Source organism: Molothrus ater, chromosome 7 (genome assembly GCF_012460135.2).
Source record: "Molothrus ater isolate BHLD 08-10-18 breed brown headed cowbird chromosome 7, BPBGC_Mater_1.1, whole genome shotgun sequence".
Classification (NCBI taxonomy): Eukaryota; Metazoa; Chordata; class Aves; order Passeriformes; family Icteridae; genus Molothrus; species Molothrus ater.
This window is the reverse complement of record NC_050484.2, coordinates 18,070,600-18,090,498: the sequence shown is the minus strand read 5'-3', so window position 1 is coordinate 18,090,498 and position 19,899 is coordinate 18,070,600. Positions and strand designations below refer to the sequence as shown.

General features: G+C 36.9%; 1 protein-coding gene across 2 annotated transcripts in view; it reads left to right on the top strand.

The window, feature by feature from the left end:
* The window catches only part of METAP1D (methionyl aminopeptidase type 1D, mitochondrial), a 43,385-nt gene that overhangs the window by 14,081 nt on the left and 9,405 nt on the right, over positions 1-19,899 (top strand). The window contains exons 1-6 of one of the 2 annotated variants that reach the window (XM_036386472.1): positions 2,558-2,633; positions 7,914-8,080; positions 10,601-10,750; positions 13,907-14,055; positions 14,734-14,776; positions 18,510-18,673. In XM_036386472.1, coding sequence (XP_036242365.1) covers positions 2,570-2,633; positions 7,914-8,080; positions 10,601-10,750; positions 13,907-14,055; positions 14,734-14,776; positions 18,510-18,673 — 737 coding nt within the window. In that variant the 5' untranslated portion in view covers positions 2,558-2,569. Of the gene's footprint in view, positions 1-2,557; positions 2,634-7,913; positions 8,081-10,600; positions 10,751-13,906; positions 14,056-14,733; positions 14,777-18,509; positions 18,674-19,899 lie in introns of those variants that run through there. The other variant, XM_036386473.1, reaches the window with a different exon arrangement.

The window sequence follows — 19,899 nt, the reverse complement described above, 5'->3', positions numbered from 1 at the left end:
ACGCTTACTGTCCTAACAGAACTTGTGTTTTCAGATGAAAACAGGACAATACAAGTAATTAACAGCTTTTAACACAAGGCAAGAAATACTACAAGCTGTCAATTTTACCAAATGAGTAGTAATGTAATCTTATTTTAGTTAGGTATTCATCCCAAAGTTGTTGGCCATGTGCACTTTTTTCCTTAATTTTGAGATAAGACTGACCTATGATTCAGAAATCATCTTGTGTCCTTAGAGATTTGGCTGTAGATGTATGGAAAATAGTTACTGCAGAAAAAAGACTGAGTGCCTGTTCTCTTCCCATGTGTCAAGCTACACAGAACATGCTGATACAATGTTCAGGAGCATTCCTAAATTTCCTATGCAAAGATTACTCTTACTTCAGCAATGTTGCTTGCCTAATGAAAGGGTGGAAAACCTTTTAAGGATTTTATGGTGATCCAGACATATTTTTTCCATTCCAGGTGGAAATTGTAAAGGTTAAAGTAGGATTTATTTTCACATTTAATATTGTGTCAGGCATGTGTATAGGACATAAACATGCCACTTGGAAAACAGTTGTTTCACAGAGCACCTAAAAAGATTTTAACCCAGTAGGATTCAGTAAATGTTAGAGCTGATTAGATTTGATATTGTGATGTATATAATGACTATTTGAATAGCTTATTTTTTTAATCTGAAACAAGTGCTATTTTTAAAACTAACTTGTTCCAATAGTTGTTTCTTCCCTACAAAATCAAAATCATGAAGACAATAACCAGTCTTTCAAGCAAAAGTAATTTCTCTGATCTTTTAAAAAAATCTAAAGATAGATAGAAAGTACTTGGAAAATCTATTTAAATATGGAAGCCTGAACAGATATGTTTCTCATTCTAATTTATTCATTTTATGATAAATTAATTTACTCAATAAAGGAATGCAGTAACATAAGAGGAATGTTTCTCCTGCTAGTCAGAGAAGTTGAAACTTGCCAGATGCTGTGATCTGGAGCCTAAATTCCCTTGATAGTAACTGTGATTGAAACCCTTAATATTGCTTTGTGCAGCTTTTGTACTGGACTTATCTCATTTTGCAGTGATATTGCTTTAGACAACACTGTCTTTTTATTTTCTTCTTGCGTTTTTCTGTCAGAGAGGAAAAATGTAGTAGAAATAACAGTGGGAAGGAAGGCTGTGCTGGAGGACTGCAGTGCTCTGTTCCCAGTGTCTGTACAGTTTGATCCCCTGTTCTGTAATAGAAAATTCATTTCCTTTGGTATAGTAATGAATATCACTCAGCTAGAGTTAGATTGTACTCTGTATTTTTTAGGTCCTATAATAAAAGGGGGAAGTACTGTTTAATGATACCAGAATTTTACACAGTCAATTTATTTCTTACACTGCCTTGGTGTGACTGTGTGTGTGTATATATACAGTTGAGCAGTTCTGTAACTGCTCAACTGGTCAAAGGAGATTTTAAGGATATAATACTTATTTTTTTTTCTTCTTGTTTGTTGAAGTTGCACTGTCAGTTGCTGCTGATAAAAGGTGGCATCAAGCCAGCTTCCTGAAGGAGCTATGGGGAGGGTCATGGCTTGTCATGACCTGGGCACCGGTACTTGAATGTTGTTATTATTGGGATGAAGTACCCTTAGGCTGTCATCCTTCCTGTAAATAGAAAGGGTTCTGAGTCTCTGTGGTTTCCCAGTTTACCAACTTGCAGAACAGCTATTTTGTTGGCCCTAAGTTTGACTGAATAATGAATTAGAAGCACAGCACTATTCCAGAAGGCACTGATTCATCATTTTAGTCTGTTAGTCTAGACTAAATCATAGTAAGTAAAGCATAACAAAATCTGTTTCCATATAGTTTATAAACTTACAAACTCATTTATATTGGCATGTAGCCAACAAATTGCCCAGTTCCACTCTGCATGAAGGGCAGAATTGTAATTAGCAGGGAGTGTAACTGAGGGCCAAACCAGACTTTTTTCAGTGACATGAGGGGTCACAGTGATGCTGGCACAGGGGCTGACTCTTCTCCCCTGGAGTCGGTCACCGTTTGACCATTGCTATGCTTCGTTGCCTCTTAGGAGAGTAACAAGAACAGTTCTGTTAATGCCTCTATTAACTAAACAAATTCTGTTGTTAATTTCCAGAAAAATTAAATAAAACAATACCAATTAGAATATAATGTTTGCAAGATACTGGCCTGTGTTTCAGTTTATCAGGGTAGGGTCATAAGCATGCTGTTGTTGAAGTTTTCACCAGTGTGTTGCTGTTGTAACTGAAGTCACATCTATCCTGATGAATATTTCATTTCCCCAATCATGCTGTTAAAAACAGAGTGTTTTTACCCTTTCATTTCTGCTTTCTCTTTTCCAGTACCATCGTGACAGCTGTGGCTGCGTCCTGTTTACAAATTGCTGCTAGTCACATTTTCAGTAGTCCTTACGGGTTTTGCTTTCCCCTAGTACATCCAATTAGGAGGAAATATTTCTCACAAGCAGGGACTTGCTCTTCTCCTTGTAATGACATAGTTCTGCAATCCAGGAAACAGTCCTGCATGGTGTCCATGTCCACGATTTCCTGATGTGGGAAAAACGTGTGGAAAGCATCTGGAGAGGAGGAGACCCCCTTTACCAGCTTGTTTCCTGTAAGCGAAATTGGAAGACCTTGTCTGTGCAAATAGATTTCAAAATAGAGTCTGCCCTTTGACTGTCTCCATAATTACACAGCGCTCTCTGTATTTTATTTGGCTGCCAGAGCAGTTAACCCCTGGAAGTAAGGGGCTGATGATGGCGTGACCAGCACGGGTATGCAGACATGACCATGTGAATACACTCTTGTTTGGAGAAGCCTGTCATTAAGACCTTCTTATAATATAATTTTACCATATTTGAGAATTATCGTGTGTTGGATTATGTTGATTAAGATACGTTATATCCGTAATGTACAGAAATGTGGAGGTATTAGTTGCAAAAAAGGAAAAAAAAAAGAGAAACAACAAAAAAAAGTTCTTTCATGGCTTTGATGTAATCAACATCTGTCAACAGAATGAATTTGCTTTTGTTTAATTTCAAGGGCTCTTGTCCTTCTACTTTGCCCAATCAGTTTCAACTTCTGCCTCAGGCATTTCCCTATGTTGTTCTTGGAGGTTTTTTTCCTTTTTTTCTTTCTTTTTCTTTTTTTTTAGCAAATGCACAGGTTATTGCATGTGAAATGTGAGCTGGTCTTCTGCTACACAGGTTACACAGAGCTGGAAAGAACCTTTAATCTTTCCCATCCTATTTTTGAAGCTTGGACATACCTTTGCAACAGGGGGGTTACAAAGTCAGTGTTTTATTAGACAGTTAGAGTTACAATTACAAGTAAAGGTCTTTCAAACCACAGCCATTATTTTGGATTGAAAAATGGGAACATTTAGTAATTAGCAGTAAGAAACTATGTATTCTTACCTAGTTGCCTTGGCTGGATTCCACATATTGTTCTCCTTAGTGATTTTTAATACCTCATTTTAAGCTTTAATCCTCAGAAGTTTCAGCAAAATGAGTATATGAAGAAGCTAAAGAAGAACCTAAATTATGCTAGAGTATTAAAATTACCTGACAAGCCAAATTCAAGATCTTTAGTGTTTTACCTCCAAATGAATATATATTAAGAAAATCTCCACAGTCATTCTTTTTTTTTCAGTTTAAAAAGAAAGATTAAATCACATAATTTGAGAAGAGTTGTCAAAACAATGCTTTTGATGTTGTTAACTTTATCAAGAGCAAGTTGATTTTATTTCCTAAATAGTTTTGAATGTTAATTCTTGTGATCTTAAATAATTTTGGTATTCTGCTTCTGTTGATACTATGACTAAATTATTTTAAAATATGTTAATTTATTTCTTGTCTTTTTTAAGAGGCACCCTTGTATTTATTGTAGCTCAGAACTATCATGAAGTTTATCCATTGGTAATATTTTTGTTAATTGCTTGGAAAATTGAAATCTTTCATGAATAAATACAAAAAAAAAAAAGGTTACTAACAACCACATTTGATGAATCATGTAAATGAGCAGGTTTTTGCCCAGCTACCCCACACTTCATTCATTGGAAACATAGCTTGATAAATTGCTGTAACTGTTAAACAGGAAGCATTAGAAAAGGGCTTATGTGAGAGTTCATTTTCAACATCTCCCGTTAAAAATACTTCTTGACCAGAGGAAAATCACATTTAAATTACTAAAATCAACTTAATTAAGGGTCATTAATAGAGATACACATAAAAAACTCTCCACTCTAGGAGTGAAATGAGAGCATTTCATTATATAGTGTAACATGCATGAACAGATAACAATTAAAATAGCCCTAGAGTAAAAGGCTAATAAATATAGGGCACACTGTGCTGCAAAATCAGTCACTTAAAAATGCTCCCACCCATCATAATTCTTGAATGCCATATTAAGCCACTCTGACTGACTCGTTTAAAAGGAAAAGAAATGTAATTTCCACACAAGATAAATTCATCTGGTAATTCAGAAGAGCTCACAGTGCACATTTACACTGTTAATGCAGAGGCAGGTCTGGAAGGTGTGCTGAGGAATCCAGCGGCTCCGGCAGCCTGGGATTGCACAGTGGGACTCACTCACGGAGCGGTTGGCAGGGATTTTCTGTGCATCCGAGCTGCTCATAGGACTCAGTAACGCTGCTGATCATTCTCTTAGTGCAGCTGATAGTCAATATTCTATTGCTTCTGCCGGGTGACCTAGCCTTGCTGTTGGGGTACAGAATAAACACCTAAAGGGTCACCTTTGTGTCTGGCTGTGCTGGTCTGTTACCAGCCTACCCAGCTTCACACACCATGCTCTCCTGTGGCTGCAGTTTCTGCTGGAAGATGCATAAAGGCCACGTGTATGAACTGTCTTACAGTGATTAGTATACACAGAAAGCTTAACAAAAGGATGTGCTTGAGCACCAGTGTTGCAGAAGTAAATAAAGGCACTGAGAAAAGCTTTGATGGGTGTAAGGGGTGGGGAGGAGGGAATCTCTGAGCCAGACTTGGAGAATACAGACAGTTGTTCCTGTCTCAGGTGATTGATGATGTTGCTATATCGAATTAGCTGGGAATACAGAGCTTGAAAAATAAAAGGCACTGTGGAGGCATTAGAAGGCCTTCTTAAGGAAGGAAGTGTGTGGATGGAGTCCAGATTTTCATTATAGACCAGTAACTTCATTGTATTTTAATGCCATTTTATTTAATTTTATTTTTACTTTGTAGGAGAATGTTTTCTCTTATAATTTTTTGTATTTCAAATAAAGGTTTAGTTGCCCTGTGTTTATAATTCTTGTAATATAATTTAGGAATTGTATTTTAGAATGGTGATACTTATTTGCTTGTCTCATTTCATCTGTTCGAGTAGTAGATAGTTTTGTATGCATCTGGTTTATAATGAGTAGTTAGTAGAATAACAACAGGCTACAGTACCTTATTATCCTGTTATTTTGTGACAACACTTGCAGTGTATCTTTGGGAGAATAGAGGTAAAAATTTTATTTGGAATAAAAAGGTATCCCTTCTGAATGTGAGCTAGTGGATAGACATGCACCCATGAATATGGTTTAATGTATTTAAGAGTGTGTATTTGGGGGAGCTCATTGGGAATAATTGACAAGCACACTTGCACCTTTTCTTCCCCAGTTAAATTGTGATACAATCTACAAGGTGCCCGGGGAGCATTCTGGGCATCAAGGAGGGCATTTAAAATACACATTCACATGTTGATGTCCATGTGGACTTTAGCTAACCACATCAGTGAGTGTGGGATTTCAATATATTTGTAGTACCTTTAGCTGTGCCAAAAGCAAGGTACTTCAACTTTGTAAAAGAGGCACCTTGGCTTACACTGTCAGAGTGATTGCTCTTTCTGATGGCCCAAGAGTTGCTGCCTCAGCAGATTCTGTGCTTCCAAATTCCAGAAATTAGTACAAACCAGACAGGGAGTTTGTAGGATGCTTTGGGCTTTTAGGACATGCTTACAGTTGCAGTTTAGGTGACCCTTTCTGGGTTTTTTTTTTATATTTGGGTGTTTTTTGTTAATTGGACAATGATTTTTTTTTTTTTTTGTGAAGGAGACTCTAGGAAAGCAGATTATGAGTTTGCTGTTTAAATCCTAGTTACAGTTAATTGTCTGCCACATCAATCCAGCCCTCTGTTAACTGGGCAGCTCCACTTCCTTGGAGACACTTTCTTCTCTTTTGAAGCAGGCAGCTTCCATTGGGTATTTAGGCTATACTGAGAGCTTGAGATGAACCTCACCCTTCAGCTTCACTTTGTTATTTGTCAACAAATCAAACAAACAAACCAACCAACCCACCAAGATAAAAACCCAAGCAATACAAACAAAAAACCCACCACCACCACCAAAAAACCCCCAACAACAAAACAAAACAAACAAACAAACAAAAACAACCCAGTAAAAATCGGCTTGAGTAAAAGTTTCTACACCTAGGTTTTAACTTTTCAGATATTGGTACCTAAATGTAGCCCTGACCAGTGCAAAGAAACATTTCTAATGCAAACCCAATGAAACTCTTTCAGTCTGGGTTTGGGGCTCCAAAGCAGAGCATAACTCAAATCTTCTGTATGTCATGGAGTAAAAGGGCTCTCTTTGAAAGATTGCACATGTGGAAGGATAATTTCTGCATCTGAACATGATAAATGCATCCAAAGAAAGGAAGGAAGGTACAATAGAATAAAAAACATGCAAGATGTGAAAGAAAGTCTTCTGGAAATAAACATTTTTACATAGTTACAAAATGCCATTTTGTATGCAGTAGATTAATTTCTTAATTTCTGTGATATAGAAATGTTTAGTTGCTTCTGTTTAAACAAAAACTTTTTTACTGAAGAATAGTTGTTCATCTGGATTACTTGCCACAAGATTGCTCTTGTATTTGTATACATAATGCCATTTTTCAGAAGCAGATCAACTGTTATGTTAAACTTGTGTTTCAGGAAAAAAACCCTGTTTATATTGTAGACCATTTGAGTAGTGGAAATACACACTGTGTGTAGTTGTAATGTAATTGGGCAGTGTCAATAATCCTTTTGAATTTCCTGGTTTTGATGCTAGCATTGTCTTTTGTGGTGCATTATTTTGGTTTTGATGTCTCTGAGAGCCTTTTGGGCCTCAATTGTCCTTTCTTTTCCCTTTTTTTCTTTTTTCTGTTTTTTTTTTCCTTTTTTCCTTTTTTTTTTTGTGGGGGCAAAATTTATCATTGCCCAACAACTAAGTTTGAGCTATGAAACTTTCCAAATTCCCATGTGAACTAAATGGAAATCCGATTCAAATACTCCAAATAAATTGCACTTTTAATCCCTTCAATTACTTCTGGCCATGACAAAAACATCTTCTGAAGTTTCTTCTGTTGCCCCCTGACCAAAATGAACTATTCTTTGTGTCTTGAGCAACAAGACAAAGAGCAACATTATCTTTGTTATGCTCAAATCTGTAACCAATTCTGCAAGAATACAGCTGAAAATATTGTATGAAGTAACATTAAATCTTCCCTTTTTTGTCTTCTCTTTTCCTGCTATTGTGTCTTATCAACTGCTTTCCAAGCCTTGGGCAGTGCAGCCCTGCAAATTGCTCCAAGCAGAGGCCATTTAGAGCATCACTCCTGTTTGTAAACTGTGGGGAATTTACCCACACTGCTTTTTAATGCATCAAGCCAAAACAGATTTGATATTTTATTAAGCTTCAAAGTATTGATTGGGAATTTTTTTTTTAAATTTCTTCCCGTTCTTTCTACTCTTTTTAAAATGGTACAAGATTTGAATTACCCTCAGCAGCTACATGACTTCTGTGCTTTGTTTTACATTATGCTCTTCTTTTTGCATACTTTCCATTTTGTAAAATTGTTAATATTTTTTAATTTATCTGTTAACAGGTTCTGTGACTGGCTGCCACATAATCTTTTCTTTGTGCAATCATAACTACCCACTCAGGCACCCAAGCAATCATCAGCAAAGATGCTTCTTCTTTCAGGGACAAAGAAATGCTGCTTATAGTGTAGTTTGGCCAGCCATGGTTTTTCCAGCTCACCAAGTTCCTAAGGTACTGCAATTTCTGTTACCTAATCTGTTCTTCAGCCAGTGTAGAGTTTGATTGCAGTCATGATCAAGTGTATTTGTTGTCCAACAGCTGGGGGTTGGATCACTGTCCTGTTGCTTGGTCTGGTATTTGAAATAGGAGAGCTGATGTCCAGCTGTCTTCCATGTTAAACACAGTGATGTATTTAGTTATGAGGGAGTTCAAACCTGGGGCTTGTTTAGTTGTAGTAGAATAAATGTGAGTATTGTAATCATCTGTCAACAATTCTGGGTCCAGATTCTTGTTTGAAGCAATGGTAGACTGTCTTACCACAAGTCAGTAGGAATCATTCATGATCATCTGAGTCCCCTTCTGTATAAATCTCTAGCAAGCTAATTATAAAATGCTTATATTTTGCTGATGATTTTATTATTAGGTTATGTCAGAAAAAGAACATACAATACCTGCTGGTAGCTGTCCCACAACCCCGCTGCATGTTTTAAACTAGTCTTTTTTGTGCCTGAGTGTTCTTATTCCTTGCAACATATATTTTTGGTTTTATTTACTTTAAAGCCAAAAGGGACTTTTTGATGCAAATGCAAATTTAACATGTGCTCCACTTCTTGTTTCCTTTTTTTCCATTTCTTTTTTCCCCTCTTTAATTACAGCATAGAGATTAACTGTTTAGTATCTTTCCTTTTGCCAAAGGAAACCAAAATACCCTTTCTAAACAGTGCTTCTCAGGATGTGCATTAGTACTTATACAATTTTGTTTTGTATTTTAATATAGATTTCTTATGCCAAATATAGGACATTTCCATGGGCCAAATATACTAAAAAGTTGTTAGATAGGAAAACAGATAAGAATGATGGAATCAGGGCTCTTAGCCCTAAGAGCCTGTGGAAGCTCTGTGTGCAGGGAGAACATAGGGTTACATGCGCTATATATTTTCAAAAGCTTAAAATCATAGAATTTTAAAACTTTATTTTCTGTATTTAGATGCTTCTTTTAGGATAAAGAGGAAGAAATATATTGTCATAATGAAAAGTTGTCTTCCCAGATCAGAGTTTTCAGACATCTAAAAATCAGTCCACATCTATGAACTCTGAAAAGTTGAGGGCAAAGTTTTTACTTTTATTCAGAGTATGGCAGAAATCACATTGAAATAACAGTGTTTTTTAAGATGTTGGTGTGAAACTGTCCCCATGGACATTTATATGTACTCTGCTTTGGGCTTCTCCCTTCACAGTTCTTAGAGGTCAGTAGGATCATGTCTCAGTTAATAGGTGAGTGCCCTCCAAGGGGACAGTGAGGGTGATGCTGTGTGTGGAGTTGCTAATCTAACAAGTGGCATTGTTTTGGCTGGCTTTTTTTGGACTAAGGCCCAAACTACTGCAATGGGATATTGTTACAGTTGTTATGGCATCTATTTTAAAGAAATGGGATCTGAAATTCTGTTGACATAAATTTGCTGAAGATAATTTCATAGTTTTTATCAGACTAGACATAAAATACCTGTAACAGTAACAGTAGCCTTCCTATTTAAAATCCCAATAGAGTTCATCAGTTGCCTCACTCTTTGTTACTCCTACACCCTGTTGTTATAGGGTTGTTTTGTGCACAGCCAAAATGCCTACTTTGTTTTCTGCCTGCCAGCTTGACTGTGTACTTTGTGAAGTCAGTGCAAAACTCACCTTGTGGCCAGCATGGCAGAAAATCAGTCTGGCTGTCATGGGCAAAGGGGTTCTTCCACAACCAGTGAAACAGCCCAGGACCCTCTGACAGAAAGTGCATTTCCAACTCTGTGCAAGACATTACTGTTCTTATTAGCTTTCATGTTTATAAACGTTGTTAAATTGATGTGGATTTTTAAAAAAATCAGATTTCACCTCTTACCAGGGCTGAGAAGTTCTTGTGTGGAAAAAATAAGGTTTATTACACTTCCCTTGACAGCAAATTGGGATACCTTTGTGTAATGTTGTAGATGGACAAATTTAGACACAGCATATGAACTAGATTATTGGGTAAAAGCCTCTAAATTAAAATCAGTTAAATCCTAAGGCTCTTAGTCAAAAAGCAATCTCATGGATTTTTCAATAGGTGTTTTGTTTGAATGAGAAACACAGGATTTGATCAGGTTAAATTTTGATACTAATTCTGTATGCTTGTCCCATCACTTCCAGTGTTTAGATGCCTTTTGTAGAAAATGCCCCTCTTTGCAAAAGAAAATGAAGAGTTTTAAAGTCTTTCTCCCAGTTTCTTAACTTGAGACTGTCTGTGCTGGAAGTCAGCTGCAGTATCTGGGGTTTCAGCACTGGAAGGCTAACAGACTGTGTAAGTCAGTAGTAACAGGCAATGTTAAGTTCAAAAGGGCAGTGGAAGAAATACTGAGGCAGCCTTGAGGGTTTGCCCTGATGGCTTAGGAAGGTCGATACCACGACAGAAAGGGCAAGCTGCCATGAAGCAGGAGGCAATATCTGAGAAAATGATCCCATTGTCATGCTCAGTTTTCTGATCTTTATTTTCAATCCTTTTTCTCCAAGCACATAAAGAAGCCAGACTATGTGACGACAGGCGTTGTACCAGACTGGGGAGACGACATAGAAATTAAGAATGAAGATCAGATTCAAGGGCTTCGTCAAGCTTGTCAGTTGGCCCGTCATGTCCTGCTTCTGGCTGGAAAGGGCTTAAAGGTAACAATTACAGAGGTCCCATAACAGCTTTGGTGTTTTTTATGTTTTCACTTCTTTGGGTTTTGTTCCTACTTTTTTGTTCTTTTAACTTTCCTATTATGTGCATCCAACTTTAACTTTGATCCTGAAAAAATAAGGATTTATTAACTTTTGATTCAGTTCATGATATGCCTGTTTAATTATTTCTGTACTTTGGACCTATGTAGTGCATAGTTACTGGCTCAGGTGTAAAATCTCTGTGTTTGTCATCTCCCTCTCTTCAGATTGTGTTAAATCATGTGAGTTTCTCCTAAGGCACGTGCTACATTTTTTCCTTTCATTTCATGGCCCATCTACCTCATATGTCATGTTTTCCAGCTCTGCATGTGTACAAGCCCACACTTGGTCTGCCTTCTCCATTCCCATCCATCCTTCAGCCCTCTCTGTGCTGTGGGATCCAATGCCACTCATAGAGCTGCCACGGGGAAAAACAGCTGCCAAATTCTACACAATTTTCCAGAGTGCATTGATAGTAAAGCCTCATGATTTCCAGAAATGTTCCTACAGTATGCTTTTTAGGATACCTCCCAAGAAAAAATGTAGAGGGAGGAGCCTACTACCAGGTTTTGCAGATGAAGAAATGCTTTTTTAGCCTTAGCCTTGCCTTGGTATTTCATGTAATAGCATATTGGATAAGGTGAAATGGGTTGAGTAGCTATGAGATGTAGAGATAGATGGGGACTGTAGGTCAATGCCATTGACTTAAAAGGGGATTTTTCTTTCAGCTATCATCACTCTTTCACAAAGGTATAGTTCTGGAGCTGGAATAGCAAATAACAAAATTGCCTGAAGCTTTAATCTTACATAGCTTTGTGCATGTTTAACTTTTTAATGTTCAATTGTTTTTCAGCACAATAAAGCTTACTCATTTAAAGTTAAAAGCATATACATGTTTCCAAAGGATCTGGGTGCAATGTGGGTTTTGACTGAGAGCAGTTTTTCCACAAATACTCTTTGGTTGTTATCATGTGTAAGTACACATGTATTCAGTATGGTGTAGTTTATGATGCAGTTCATAATATGTGCTAAATCATACACAATAGCAAAATAATACCCATGCATAATGAATGCTTTGGAGCCAAAAGTTGTATAAGGTAATTTTTACATAACCAGGACCTGTGTACTAGGGGAGAGCTGGTATTTGGAGTTGCAGTGCTAAAACCACAGCCCAGGTCAGTCACAGACCGTTGGTAAGCTCTGTTTTACACAATTAAATGTTTGTTCAAGACTCCACTGACTGGGAGGATGCTCCAAAACCCTCCCTTACTGACAGTAAGCATCTTCTGCTTTCCAGCCTGTTGCTGCCTGTGGTCAGTTTATGCTCATCTGTTCTTGTGCCAACACTGCTCTTTAGTTTAAACAGCTTCCTGCCTTTCTGTGAATCTTCCCCTTCATGCAAGAATAGAGCTGTGCACCAGACTGAACAAACCAACCAAGCTCTTTTAGCCTAGTCTCATGAGCTAAACTCTACATTCCTGCTTTACTTGAAGAGTCCCATCCCTCCACTTGTTCCTGCTATCTTGCTGAACCCACCTTGCTCACAGTCCTCCAAAGTGGCTTTTGCCTGTGCTTTAGCTGGTGGCAGTTAAGATCCCCCAGTATAACAAAGGTGCGTTATAATCCATGGATACAGAGAGATAGAGTTTGAATGTGGTTTTGATGTTGCCATTACCACCTGTGGGATTTTAAATTATGATACAGTATTTTATATATTATAGCCTACCTGAGTTTGAGTTACAGATTTGGGAATAAAACCACAGATTCTATGACATGAAAATATTTTATTCTATATCATTGAATTGCCCTGTTCCGAGTAAGGGATTAGGGGCACAGCAGGTGCCACCCCTGACTTGCCCAGCTAGCAAAAGTATCTTTAAAAGCAAAGCACATGCTGTTAAAAGCAGAACTTTGCACAGAGTCTAAGCCATGCAGAGACCAGAGATCTGTCTGCTGAGTATCCAAAAATCACATCAAATTGCTTGAGCAAAGAAGCAGTAGACAGCAGCCAGTCAGGTACATAGCAGTTCAGTTTGTCTGTGGGCTAAAGATGAAGATGTTTGAGCAGAGGCAGGAGCAATGTCACGCAGTATTTCAATATGTAACTGTCTCCTGCACCACAGCCTACCTGTATTCCACATGTTCCTTCCAAACCACAGCCACTGTGACATTTCCTTCAGTGTGCTAAGAATGATACTTGTATCTGTACAAAGTATGATTTTCAAAGGCTCGGAATTCATTCAAAGCAAAATCAATTTACAGAGGAACCCTCAAAAGTACTTCTCAGTTAGAGAGGGTTCCCTACCAAATTTCAGCTCTAAGCGTTCCAGAGACAGAGCTGATCCAAAAGAAAAGCAAGAATAGTATTATTTTAAGCATGTGCACTTTGCACTCCATGGATACCCAGAAAATGGCTGACTGATTTATGAGAGGAGTTTTTTAATATGTAAAATCTTGCAGAAAATATGAATCTAGAAAACATCAAGCATAAAAATGAAGATTTCTAAAAATGATGGTCAGTACTTGTAGATTCATTTTGAGCATCCAGGCTGTGGCAACTTTAAGTAAAATATCCTTAAAATTTGCATCTATATATTTGAATGTTTTATAAAATGTAGGAATACTTGGAAAACAATTTCCTAAAAATGCTTAAATACATTATGATTAATGTACTGGGCAGTTACAAGACTTAATATCTTTTCTTTTACAAATAAAAGAGGAAAGTAATGTTGTGTTTTAAGGGACTGAAAGCATTGAAACAAGACATTTCTATAGCAGCTACTGAAACGATGACATGGGAAATTGGTGTCTTTGAGAAAGTAGATATGGAAAAAAGAACAGAAAAGAAGTAGACAGGATTTTAGGTTTTCTAGGAACCTTTGAGTGCTTATTTCTAGAGCATGCTTTATTTAATATCTCTTTCTCAGAGGGTTTTTCAGAAAAAAAAAAGTCCATATATGAAGTATAAAGTATATAAAGTATATCAGACAGTATAGTCTTGTATCAAAGCTGCATATTTGAAACACCCAATATTTCATTGAAGCTTGGCTGCAATCACATTCAGTAAATATGAGAAACTCTCTTTGCTTTTTTAACAGGATGTTATGTTTGATATTTTAGGTTGGCATGACAACTGAAGAAATAGATTCCATTGTTCATCATGAAATAATCAGACAGAATGCCTATCCATCACCTCTGGGCTATGGAGGTTTTCCAAAATCTGTTTGTACTTCTGTAAACAACGTGGTATGTCATGGTATTCCTGACAGGTATTTCCTCAATAATGTACATTTTACAACTGGAAATTAAAATGTTAAACTGGAATTAATAAATTGTGTTTAATATTGAATATACTTTAGCTTTACTAAATATCATACTTAAATGCATTGTAGATGCAGAACATGCTACCCTGTGATGCTGATAGCTGTTGCAGAAATATACGTGAAATAGGAAAAAGATATATTATCCTGGTTTTCCAGACACTTAAAGAAAAATAGCATATTGCATTTTGAGTTTTGTGTGTGTGAGGGGAAAAAAAAACAGTATGGTCTGATTTTTTGTTCATCCAGCAAAATAAGTATAGGCTAAGGAATAAATATATTTGAATTTATGTGGGATTTTTTTAATATTCTCAATGCATTCAGCTACTCACAAAGTAAAATATGAAACCTAGTGAGAGAAAAAGAATAAATATAATGCTAGCTTTTTCAGGTGTTGATATGTTTTTCTGGTGGTTGTTTCTCATTATTTTATATTCAGCTACACTTGTTCTCTAAATAGTCAGAGCTGAACATTAAAAATGGTTATTCTGTTTGCTTCTGCCTTCCTCCATCACAAAATATCTACCCCTTGATTTTTTATGTATGTGTCATTAGTTGTTTATTCTTATATTCCCTTTGTTGGGAACTGTCTGTCACCATTATTTTTTTTTTCTGTTTATGTTTCAGTCGACCTCTTCAGGATGGAGATATTATCAACATTGATGTCACGGTGAGTAATTCATATAAAAAATAGTCTTTGATCAACTTTAGAATCACTAGTAGCAACAGGAAGAATAGTGGATTGGAGATGGGGGATGCACAGATGGATGTGCTGTTTACTTCTGAGCCAAGGCACAAGCAGCTGGTTTCCTTTTTTGTTTTTAACTGTGTGTTTATTCCAGCTAGACTCAGGCCTGACTTGAATTTAGGACTGGAATCAGATGCACTGAGATCAATGTTGGCCTAAGTGAAATGTCAACCCAATCCTGCTATGTGTCATGTTTTTGAGAAGGTGTAATTGTTATTGATCCACTGTGTAGTTAATGCAGAGCACCACAGTACTGGGCAGCAGCTGAAGATAGATATGTATGAGATGAGCTAACATGAAGAAAGCCAGCATTTTTCCTTCACTCTGCCAAGATTGATCTTCCTCTTCCTGCTGATTTTGAGTGGGCCCTGACATTATCTTACTCTGTCATTAGAGGCTGCATTGGCCTGGGTATGTCAGTCTATTTGGACAGCAACTCTTTTGCTAGCAGTGTTCCCTACATTTATTAAAATCCCCGAAGGTAGTGTTGTGTTCCATTTCTGTATAGAAGCCCTGAACCTTTTGAGCAGAAACAGAAATAGTGTGATATAACTGTGACTTAATATTTCCAGGGAATCATCAATTATAGCTATTTAAATAAACACAGGCTGGGTTTTCCTAGGAGTAAGAAAGCACAGGACCTGGAAACCTAATTCTCATTTCATTAAAAAAAAAATATTTGTGTCTTGCAGAAGTTTTTTTTCTTTTTGCTGTGCATGTTTTTATTTTTCTGAAGTGCTGTTTATTTCTAGTATGAGCACAGATTTTTTTTTAATCCCTCCATTATTTTGCAATAATATGTCACATACAAGGGAGTAGAATGTCATAAAAACAAGGTTTTTAAATCGTTAAAGAACCTATTGGTAACTTGATACTATGTTCATACTGGCAGAGTGAAGAAATCCTCAGCAGACCTACCTCTGAGCATGAGATTCAAGCTTTCTAAAATATTTTTTCTATTAAAATTAGGGTCAACGACCTTTTTCCCATTCTATACTCACATGTGATCCAGAACTGGATTTGGTTTGGCTTGGGGTTTTGATCTTTTTAAATTCTTTCCCATCTCCATACTTTCTAATCGTAGAATTCGGACTATCAGGTTTACACAGTGCAATCTAGCATTTTTAAACTTTATTTTTGGCCTTCATTTTAACTTTGATGAACTGGTGTCACTTTGCTCAGTTTATTATACTAAATCAGTTTGCAACAACTAGGGATTTAAATCATATTTCTTTGTACCTCCTTAAGGTTCATTTTACTTTTTGTTCAGTCTGTCAGGATAATAATGATTCCTTAGATATACTTCTAAGAAGTATAGACTCATACCACAGATACTTTCCATGATAAACTAAATGAAATCATTTTTATATTAAAATAGTGTGTATATCTTGTCCACTCTTCTTTACAAATGTCTGCTAAATGTTACTGGTCTTTTTGCAGACAGATATTTACTTGTTTTTAATTTAATCTCAGAAAATAAATCTTGGCATTTCTGTGAATATAAAGATTCCTGCAAGGATGGGAATTGCTGACTATCTTTGTAAGAATTTTTTTTTAATCATTTAAAACTAAACTGTGCTGTGTGTGATAAATGCTTAGTCCAAAACAGCTGAGGAAAAAATACTACTTTTCAGCATTATTAACTGATCTTTTAGCTTATTTTTAATGCTCAAAACTGGGACATTTCACTGCTGGACAGAATAAAAATCAAAGTAAATATTGCACAACAAATTGTTTATAATTGCGTACAGGTTCTATAAAGTAATTAAACAATACTCAGGTTGTTAAGTTTAAATACCTAGCACTGTGTACAGATTATCTAAACAAAAAAATCCATTTTAGCACAATTAAGGTGGTAGCATTTCATAGATGAAATACAAATTTTATAGGCTTGAAATGTGGACTTGAAAATGTGTTTTAGTATAGAGACAATAGTGTTATCCATTACTGGATCCTCAGCATAGTGCAATTTTCAGCCTATTGTTACCAGGTTAATGTTTCTTACAACTTCGTTCTTTCACTGAATTTAAGGAAATAGTATATTACATTTGCTGTGGTTGTAGTTTATTAAAATCAGAAATATGTAATTGCAGCTGATGGGCTGCAGTAAATATTATTATTTGGTTTGTTGTTGGGTTTTTTTGTTGTTGTTTGTGGGTTGTTTTTTTTAACTCTCCCGTGTTTTAAATCTGTGTTTGCTTTTCCAGGATGATGATGCTTAATGTTGGGGGTTTGTGTGTTTTCCTTGCTAGAGCTAAAAACAAACTAGTTTAATCTAAATATGAACTATCTACTTTAAAACCTGCCCAATAGGCATTAAATAAAAAATAAAAATTATTTTATGGTAGTCTGAACTGGCCGAGGAAGGTGTAGAGAAGAGGATTGCAGCTGCTTTTTGCCAGAGCAGTGGCAACACAGTTGGGCCCTTGCTGGCCCTCACCTTTCTTTAAAATACCCCTTACTCCTAATGGCCTCCATTTCCTTTATATCTCAGCTTGAGGACAAACCTGGCCTTGAGATAAACTGTCTGTATTGTGGGGTTTTTGGGGTTATGGGGGTTTTTTTTAGTTTGGAATCAACCAAAAAGAATGTGAGTCTGTCTTTCACAAATAGCTTGCCAGTGGCAAAAGTTCAGTGGTTCGAGCTCGGTGAGTAATTACTTGAAGAAGGATAGTTGCCCACTGTTTGGGGGAGAAAAAAGGTTTTAGAAGATCAAAACTGTGCACCATTATAATTTGTCTTTTTGTAGGGAAATATGGCTTGGTCTATGGCTTGCCATGTGCAGAGCTGCAAACCCCATTTTAATGGTGTTGCAGAGCTCCACAGTGCATAGCCAGGATTTCTTATGCTCAACAGAGAATTTCAGGAGGGCTAGCATTTAAAACCTGTGAAATTTCAAAAATAAAAGAAAAAAAAACCAATTTGTAATTAATTCAACAGCATGTTCCATTTTCAGAACATGAAAATTTTCAGTGCCACAGCAGTACAATTATTCTCTCAAAATTCATCTCTGGAAATCAGAAGTAAAATCCAATGTTAATGCCACATTGTAGCTTAAAAATGAGATTAAAGAAAACGTGCAACAGCTGACAGTGGATTTGGTCCTGGGGGTCACTCTGGCTGTTGGTAGCAGGGCATGGCTCTCACTCAGAGCTCCAAGGGGGGCTGCTGCCTGCAGTCACTCACCTCCCTGGCAGCCACCAGCAGGTTCCCCCTGCGCTGGGGCTCAGGCCGCGCCCCTCGGGGTGCAGGCAGGTCCCTGGCTGTAGGGGCAGGGGCCACCACGGGTGGGACCCAACAGCCCCCAAGGCCCCCTCAGCCCATCCACGGCCCCCACCCATCTTCTCCCAGTTATCATGGCCTGTGGCTGAGCAGTGTCACTGCCTGGTGCACTGCTGGGCACTGATGCACAGCTTCTGCTTTTCTTGAATTTTTAATTGGCAGCAATGGCAACCCTTAGGCACCTTGCAGTCTTTCAAGCATTTTTTTTTTTTACCTCTGCAATGTTTTGCTTTTCCAGTCTTGCAAATACGACTTACCTGTCTATCTGTTGCAATTTATAGCTTGTTCCTAGAAAGAATGGATTTAATTAAGACAATGATTTGTTTCTGGATGCAAAATGAGAAAATGTCTTTGCATTTCTGTTTATGTTTAGGTGTATTACAATGGCTACCATGGTGACACTTCTGAAACCTTTTTGGTGGGCAATGTGGATAAATCTGGTGAAAAGTTAGTGGAGGTTGCCAGGAAATGTAGAGATGAAGCAATTGCAGCTTGCAGACCAGGGGCTCCCTTCTCTGTAATTGGAAACACAATCAGGTAAGCCTTATATTGACAAGTAAAAGGAGGGCTGGCAAATGGGACAAAGGTTATTGGTGGTTTGGTATAAAGCTGATGACATGTTTTATGATTCAAAACCATCATTTCAGTCTGATATCAGTATGTGAACTGCCAAGCTATAATGTTGTTCTTGGATAAGAGCTATTTTTTTTAAGTGAATTACACTAGGGTCAGCAAAGATAACTGTAGAAAAAGACAAAGATATTCATAAAGTAAATTTAAATTAACAGATGTAATTTGCAGTGGGCTTTTGTTTATTTTTTATTGGTGTGTGACATTACACCACGTCTGTCTAACGGTGTAAGACAGTTAGAAACCATTGTTTTCATTGACTGTTACAAAGGAATTAGTCAACATAAATAAGCTCTTTGTTTAAAAACTACGAAAATATTTAACTCGAGAGCTTCTGATCTTACAAAGAGCAGTGCCTGCTAACGTCATAGGGAAAAAAGGGCTGACATTCAGAGATTTTTCCCTATTTTGCATCTCTTCTAGCCTTCACATAAATGCAGTCATGACTCTTCTGCTGATGGCTTTAAATAAAAATACGTCTTCGTTTTTTGAAGGTACCTATGGATTATTTTAAAATGTTTGCCAAAAGAAAGAAATAGACATATATCATATACATTTCATTAAGCAATACTACTTTGGACTGCTAATGGTCCCAACAAGCTATTGAATTCATTCTGATTACTTAAAAGCTGCAAGGCTTAGTCACCTTGAAAGGATGCTGCCTTTTTTTTCCTTTGTAAATCTTCAAATACTTTAAGAAAAAAAGAGAACGGCAAAATATCAGTTAGATGTATTTATAGCTTTAAAAATATTGTAACAGAGTCTGAATCAAACTTTAGTAAAACCTCTTTGGGTTATATCTGAGAAGCTTTTATTGAAGACTTTGTATAAAATTGTGTTTTTGACAGTTTTAAATTATAGGCTAACTAGCCTGGAGAAAAAGGATAGTGTCTTTCTGTTCTTTCATAGGAAATGTTGAATCAGACCCCTACTGGGAAAAGAAATTTAATGCATATCTCACTATCTTACTGTCCATGAATATAATAGAAGTGAATTCAAAATGTAGTTTTATTTTTGCAAATGGGATGAGTCGATAGATGCACCTCATATTTTTGAACACCTAGGGTTCAACAAATTTACTGGTGGTGCTCTTGCATTTTAACAAAATTTATTCTTGAGTAGAAGGGGGCACA